This window comes from Haliotis rufescens, unplaced genomic scaffold (assembly GCF_023055435.1).
Source record: "Haliotis rufescens isolate VD_foot unplaced genomic scaffold, xgHalRufe1.0.p SCAF_75, whole genome shotgun sequence".
Taxonomy (NCBI): Eukaryota; Metazoa; Mollusca; class Gastropoda; order Lepetellida; family Haliotidae; genus Haliotis; species Haliotis rufescens.
The window spans coordinates 1,040,929-1,049,033 of record NW_025964367.1 but is presented as its reverse complement, the minus strand read 5'-3'; the positions used below and the strand labels follow the sequence as shown (position 1 = coordinate 1,049,033).

At 41.3% G+C, this 8,105-nt stretch overlaps 1 protein-coding gene across 1 annotated transcript; it reads left to right on the top strand.

Annotated features, from left to right (window-relative positions):
• The first annotated feature begins 1,572 nt into the window (after window positions 1-1,572).
• LOC124150567 (fucolectin-like) lies at window positions 1,573-3,572 on the top strand. The gene is made up of 4 exons (XM_046522506.2): window positions 1,573-1,639; window positions 2,209-2,439; window positions 2,720-2,950; window positions 3,334-3,572. The coding sequence occupies exons 1-4, from the start codon at window positions 1,588-1,590 to the stop codon at window positions 3,570-3,572; spliced, it is 753 nt and encodes a 250-aa protein (XP_046378462.2). The 5' UTR covers window positions 1,573-1,587.
• The last annotated feature ends 4,533 nt before the right edge of the window (window positions 3,573-8,105 follow it).

The window sequence follows — 8,105 nt, the reverse complement described above, 5'->3', positions numbered from 1 at the left end:
TATATATCCAAGATCCAAATGAGAATAAATCACACACCCTCTGAAGGATTTGCAAACTTCATATTCTTTCCACTGTCCAGTGAAGATCATATATAACCTGTAGCTCCCTGTAAGCTTACAAGGACGCTCAGGTCGAGAGAGGCAACATAAGCACGTCCTCACTCCACGGTAATCTATTTGTGACACACATGTTATACTTCGCCTATGTAGGATAAGGAGAAGTTACATTTCATAAGTACACATTTCGGTCTGCATTTATGTCATTATGGCTACACCCGTAAAGATCCAGGGTAGAATAGGTCTTCAGCAACCCATGCTTGTTGTAAAAGGTGACTATGCTTGTCGTAAGAGGCGACTAACGGGATCGGGTGGTGAGGCTCGTTGACGTGGTTGATGCATTCCATCGTATTCCAATTTCATAGATCGATGCTCATGACATCAATCACCGGATTGTCTGGTCCAAACTCGGCTATTTACAGACCGCCGTCATATAGCTGTAATATTGTTGATTGCGGCGTTAACAAGCAAACAAATCATTTTGGCTATAGGCCAACATTCCTTCTACGCCATCACATCTGCATGAATCGAGTGATAACAATTTAGTTAAGGGTATATTATTATTTGTATTGCTAACACGAATAATGCCTAGCATTAAACATCTAGCAATATGATAAGTACTTTCAGCATTATGTCCAGTGAAAATACAATTACTGATTGTCATAGTAATGCATGTAGAACCTTACAACGTCAACGCCAGAGAATAACAAGTCTCAATGATCACCTGAAAAAAGGGCCCTTTGGGCGTAAAAGGCAAAATAGCGGTGAAAATTATGTGAATGAAATCAGTTATGACACCAGGTGTTCAGGGTAAGTATGACCTGCACTCTCGGTAGCACTCGCAGTCTTTATTTCCCGACGCAGAACAGCAGTTCTGCAATAAACATGAAAACGGTACATCAACGATTGAGCTATTCTCAATACATCGGTATCTGTACTGTCTGTGGTGTTTCATTGTGAAATGAAACGTCTTTAGCCGGACACGGATATATACTGACCAAACATGTCAGGGATCGTGAATATTTTTTTAGATATCTTTATGAAATTGCATGTGTGTTCTTCACTCCAAAACATATCCCCTTCATGACCCCTTGCTTTGTTGGTCAGTATATAACAGATCAATAACTGTTTCATGAGGGGTTTTGAAGGACAAGTACAAGACAGCCAGCGTACAAGTGTAGGTATACCCTTGGGATACATTTCTAAACCGAAATCGATTACATTTAACGATCGAAGTTATGGAACACAACAATCCATCATTGTGGAAGCATCAGTCCCCAGACAACAAACACCAGCATGATTAAGTTATAACCTTCCGGAACATCCAGGGTGCAGCGATACGACACTGCAGGATACTAAAGTCACTGTGACTGGTGTTTCTGCAGCAACCCACCAACAGGTACAAAAAGACGTTCTGTTGAGCCAACGTACTGTCAGGAGATTTCAATCAATATTGAACATTGTCATTTTCAAGTCTTAAGTTTCTTAAACACATCAGCCGTGTTGGTTATAGAATTGATCAGCGACAGTATGGCAGACCTCTACTCCCGGATCTCTTTCCTGCTCGTCATATATTTGGATGGTGAGGTCTTATTTTTTTGTTAAATTCGTTAGTAATAGGTTTATAGGCTATACTTCGGATATATTTTGTACAGCAATTGAAAGTTTGTAGCCATATAATAAGAGACAGAAGCTTTTTAGATATCTAACGCTTTCTCTTCGAATCAGTAAGACTTTAGCCATGTCAGGGCAGTAGAGAAGATAATAGGCTGCACAGATGGTACTCATACTGGAGCAGAACCAGTCTCAGGCGAGCACATGTCCTGCTTCAAAACATACCCTCTCTGTTTATGGACGTTATTTCTAAAGATTACGAAAAAGATACGATGCATTTAAATGCAGGGAAATGGTTATTCCTCAAATAATGTCACTCACTTTCCCTTGTAAAGTAATCTCATGAACATCCTAAGTCACAAAGAAAAGTAATGTAAAGAGGTTACTACTGCATGTTGTCAATATCATGAAGGCGAATGTTGCAGATGTGTGCCCCTGACAGCTGGAAATACACATTTTACAAAACATAAAACATTTGGTTCTTTCAGATACATTCATTGTCGATACACACATATGACTTAGAATCTCAATTTTCAGTCTGCAAATTCCAAAGTTTGAATCTGGCTCTGAAGAAACCAGCATGGATGAGCAGCGTGAGGCAACCACATGTCGCTGCTAATGCTGTGGATGGCAGCCATAGTACCCATCTCTTCAACGGTGTCTGCATTCACACTAAAAATGGTGACATGTCGCCCTGGTTTGTTGTGGATCTCCTGGGGCAGTACAGTGTCCACAACGTCACCATCTACAACAGGGGAGACTGCTGTGGTACGTTACGGTATCTCAAACTACTTCTACTCTGCGTCAACCTTCACCCACAATTCATCTTTCATACAAATTATTATCATCGTCAAATTAGTATCAGTCGACCAAATGGTTTCTGAAGATGCTTGAATATACGAAGTTACTGTAAGACGTGCCACATCACAGAAGCATATATACGCATTCATCTTAAGCACTGTTTTTGTATAATTATGCTTGAAGCTAAATGTGTTTATGCCAAACACAATAATAGTGTTGTGTTTATTAGTTTAATGTTATTTTTCAGGGGAAAGACTCCATGACTTTGTAATCCAGGTGTATGTACAAAATCCATCGCGATGTCCATCAGCAGCTTTCTCCATCTGTAAGAACTACACTGGCACGTTTGGTTCCGTGGGGAACATAGCATGTGACGCTCCGGTCTTGGGAAGGTTCATCAGACTGTGGAAACCGAAAATCAGAGGCAAATACGATGCTCTCAACTTCTGTGAACTTGAAGTGTATGGAGTCCAGTCAGGTAGGACGGCCTATATAAATAAGTCACATCTTAAAAAGCCATTGAGGTTCCGAAATCAATTCATATTGTAATTGTAAAACATAAAGACATAAAATTCTTTATCTCTGCATCCGTTGTAATATGCTGCTATCAGCCCACTCATCTTGCATCAATACACGGGCTGTGTACTCGCGGGCAGATGACAACGGAGTACTCTGATCACTATGTCGGAGTGATGTTGGTAATTCTTGCAAATGAGGTGTGTCGGAGTGAACAACAGTAAGTGAGTTCAATGAGTCCTGTCTTAACAACGACATAATACATCTATTATACATAAATTGTACACTCCGGACAGAAAACATATTATTAAGATGCCATAATTTTATTACGTTGACATATTTCAGCCAGAAAGCGATTCGGCTATTTCAATGCATCAGCAGCACGACTTGTCTCCCCTGTCATTGTATCTTCACCTGACATGCCCCCATTGTCCTGTGTCCTTCAGTGTATGTTGTCTGGAGCCTGTGTCGGTGTCAACTACAACAGAGGAACTCGAGAGTGTGAACTCCTCCCCCGACCTCAACCCACTGACACAGTCTCCTCTGATCTAGGCTGGGTCTACTATGGAGACGATCTATGTTGAACTGACACAGTATCCTCTGATCTAGGCTGGGCCTACTATGGAGACGATCTATGTTGAACTGACACAGTCTCCTCTGAACTAGGCTGGGTCTACTATGGAGACGATCTATGTTGAACTGACACAGTATCCTCTGATCTAGGCTGGGCCTACTATGGAGACGATCTATGTTGAACTGACACAGTATCCTCTGATCTAGGCTGGGTCTACTATGGAAACGATCTTTGTTGAACTGACACAGTATCCTCTGATCTAGGCTGGGTCTACCTTTGAGACAATCTATCTGGAAGTGACACAGTCTCCTCTGATGTAGGCCGGCTGTACTTTGGAGACGGTCTGTGTGTTATCGTGTACATATTTGTCCCAGTTCGCTGAAAGTTCCTTACATTATTTTAAATCCAATTAATCAAAACTACAGCTAATATTATAATAAAATATTCCCAACTTAATCTTATATACCTGTATATCCAAATTCGTGTACATTTAAAATTAGCTTCCTCTATAATTCTACTTTTATTTCATTTTAATTAATTTACTGTCCATATGTTTTATATAAGCTTAATATTACTTAATAAAAGTTAGCCAAGCTTTTTCATTTTACATCCTACTTACATAAACAATAAGCCGTCGAAATTCATACCCATAAGGCACAAAATCAACATGCTCATTGTCCAAACATAATCCCCTGCTATTTTGATTCTATACCCGTCAACGTCAATGAGTGAGCGTAGCTCAATCATCGTCAGTGTCTACCTACCCATCACCTCTAATTATCCCCCTTAGGCAAAGGATTACCTCAAGGCAAACATTATACCAGATGCTTTGTCTTTATCAATCGTTAATGTAAAACAGTAGGTTAGTAAAACTTGGGAAATCAGCCAGTCATTACAAGCCTTAGGTCAGAAATTCTTATCCAATCAAAATAGGCGTTACATACTTTGGAAAGTAAAGGCGCAGTTCCAGCTCCTCGGCCTCTCAACTATATAAAACTAAGCAGATGCCCCTTTGGTATCACATCTGCTCAAGAATAAATACCGGAACTGTCGCCATCAACTCTGTGATTTATATTCTCAACATTATGTTCTAAGGTAAGCTTGTTTCCCTTGTTCAAATTATTCACATGTGTACTTATTGTTTAGAAATGTAAGAAGTTAGACCAAATAACTCTGTTTATATCTAACTTGAACTGAGTACAGATAATGTATTTATGTTGTCGTTGTTTAATGTAAGTAATTATTTGGAATGTTTGTGTTTTATAACGTTCTATTCAGTGTTGTTGCAATGAATTATAAAATGCAGTTCATATTTTTATAATACTGCTTACAATTATCATTAATTGCATGTCATACTTTGTTGTGAATAGTTGTATTTTAAATGTATTATACATATTTCAACATTGTTGAGTTACCGCACATTTATCGTTATTTGTTAGTATTATTAATAATATTGTAAACTCTAGCCAGTCATCTTCCCGCCATTGTCAACTCTACCATGCTAATTCTCAAAACAATCAATTATCAACTCTATAAGCTTATTCCCTCGAGAATATTCATTGAGTAAATGTTAAACTGTAATATTATACAATATCTTATGTACATCTTTATTATTGTAATAACTTGAAATTGTGTATTGAATGTATCTACATCACATCTGCTCAAGAATAAATACTGGAACTTTCGCCATCAACTCTGTGATTTATATTCTCAACTTTATGTTCTAAGGCTACCCAATTGTATGTGAGAGCACACAGCATGCGTTCTCATATGTTTAACTGACACAGTCTCCTTCGATCTGCCCTGGGTCTACTATGGAAACGATCTGTGTTTTAACTGACACAGTCTCCTTCGATCTGCCCTGGGTCTACTATGGAAACGATCTGTGTTTTAACTGACACAGTCTCCTTCGATCTGGCCTGGGTCTACTATGGAAACGATCTGTGTTTAACTGACACAGTCTCCTTCGATCTGGCCTGGGTCTACTATGGAAACGATCTGTGTTTTAACTGACACAGTCTCCTTCGATCTGGCCTGGGTCTACTATGGAAACGATCTGTGTTTTAACTGACACAGTCTCCTTCGATCTGGCCTGGGTCTACTATGGAAACGATATGTGTTTAACTGACACAGTCTCCTTCGATCTGGCCTGGGTCTTCTTTGGACATGATCTATGTTGAACTGACACAGTCTCCTTCGATCTGGCCTGGGTCTACTATGGAAACGATCTGTGTTTAACTGACACAGTCTCCTTCGATCTGGCCTGGGTCTATTATGGAAACGATCTGTGTTTAACTGACACAGTCTCCTTCGATCTGGCCTGGGTCTACTATGGAAACGATCTGTGTTTTAACTGACACAGTCTCCTTCGATCTGGCCTGGGTCTACTATGGAAACGATCTGTGTTTTAACTGACACAGTCTCCTTCGATCTGCCCTGGGTCTACTATGGAAACGATCTGTGTTTTAACTGACACAGTCTCCTTCGATCTGCCCTGGGTCTACTATGGAAAAGATCTGTGTTTAACTGACACAGTCTCCTTCGATCTGGCCTGGGTCTACTATGGAAACGATCTGTGTTTTAACTGACACAGTCTCCTTCGATCTGGCCTGGGTCTACTATGGAAACGATCTGTGTTTTAACTGACACAGTCTCCTTCGATCTGGCCTGGGTCTACTATGGAAACGATATGTGTTTAACTGACACAGTCTCCTTCGATCTGGCCTGGGTCTTCTTTGGACATGATCTATGTTGAACTGACACAGTCTCCTTCGATCTGGCCTGGGTCTACTATGGAAACGATCTGTGTTTAACTGACACAGTCTCCTTCGATCTGGCCTGGGTCTACTATGGAAACGATCTGTGTTTTAACTGACACAGTCTCCTTCGATCTGGCCTGGGTCTACTATGGAAACGATCTGTGTTTAACTGACACAGTCTCCTTCGATCTGGCCTGGGTCTTCTTTGGACATGATCTATGTTGAACTGACACAGTCTCATTTGATCTTTATTGGGTCTTCTTTGGAGATGATCTATTTTAACCATGTAACCTCCCACTGATGTGTCGTCTACTCGTCTCGGGATGATCTGTGTTCAACATCTGTGTCTTCTCATGGTATGAGATGTGTTAAACGTGTAACCTTTTCCTGCCCCACCTCTGTCTACTCTTGGGATGAACTGATAGCACGTTCGTACTCTGAACAGGTATACTTTGAAGACTATCTGTGCAAATATATCAATGCCCCCTATATCAACGGACGATAAAGCAGTACAACAGTCGGTTCAAAACATTTTAATTATAAATTCCTATGTTGTAATTTAAGGGATTTCCGATCATTTGATTGTTTTTTTCAACAAACTTCAAATAGTGACGTTTACAAAGTATAAAGAGGGGAATCGCAGTCTTCTGTTGCACGTCACTTCAACATCCACCACAACACCATTTGCCGCCTTTGTGACCAATACACACCGTTCAATTCCACTGCAGACCGTCCGAGAACCGGCCAAGCAAGAGTTACAACCCCTGCACTGGATCGCCACATTCGACTGTTCCACCTACGTCATCGCAATGCCACAGCTACGGAGCTGCAGGACGCATCCCTGGTTTGAGGAGGATATCGGACCAGACTGTCAGGCACCATCTTCGCGAGGCTGGAATCCGACCCAGAGGACCAGTTATCGTCCCTGTTTTGCATCAGATCCATCGACGTCAATGCTTGCGTTGGTGCCATACCTTACAGCCTTGGAATTTGAGAAGCTGGAGACGAGTGTTGTTTAGCGATGAATCACGATTTCTTATTTACCGGCGAGATGGGAGACAATGTGTTTATCGTCGTCGAAATGAGCGTTTTGCCCAACATTGTGTTCGTTAGTTCGACAATTTCGGTGGCGGCGATGGCATTGGCGGTGGGGGGCTATATCCTACCCCGGAAATCTGACTTGGTTTGGGTTCAGGGAAGTTTGACAGCACATCGCTACATGAATCAAATTCTTCAACCTCACTTTCTTCCAATCATTGACCGCCAGAGGGAACTGTTTCAGCAGGACAACGCTCCAGTGCACACAGCTCCTGTCAAGGTCGACTTCCCTCATAAAGCCAACGTCAACGCCTTGCCCTGGCCGTCGGCCCCCTGGGATTAACTCTATCGACGTGTACGTCAACGTCAGAACACGCCGCAGACACTCCCACAACTGGCCAACGCGTTTTAAGCAGAATGGCGCAGAACTCCGCAGGACAGAATTCGTACACTTATCCAGTCAGTGCCAAGGAGATGCAGATCCGTGACTGCTGCCCGGGGCGGCCACACGAGATACACGAGAAAAGGCTACCTTGTGGCCTCATGTGACTTGAAAATGAACAGTTTTCAATGCCTTAGTACAACGATAACATGTGACTGTCGAGCTCCAAAATTTCATATTTGTATCTATGATATTAAATTAAATATATCGACTTTATAAGATACAATACATTTACTAAAAATCTACTTGCGCGTTTCTTTTTTGAAGAGTGCATGTGTCATCCTATTAATACCCATAGGTATTG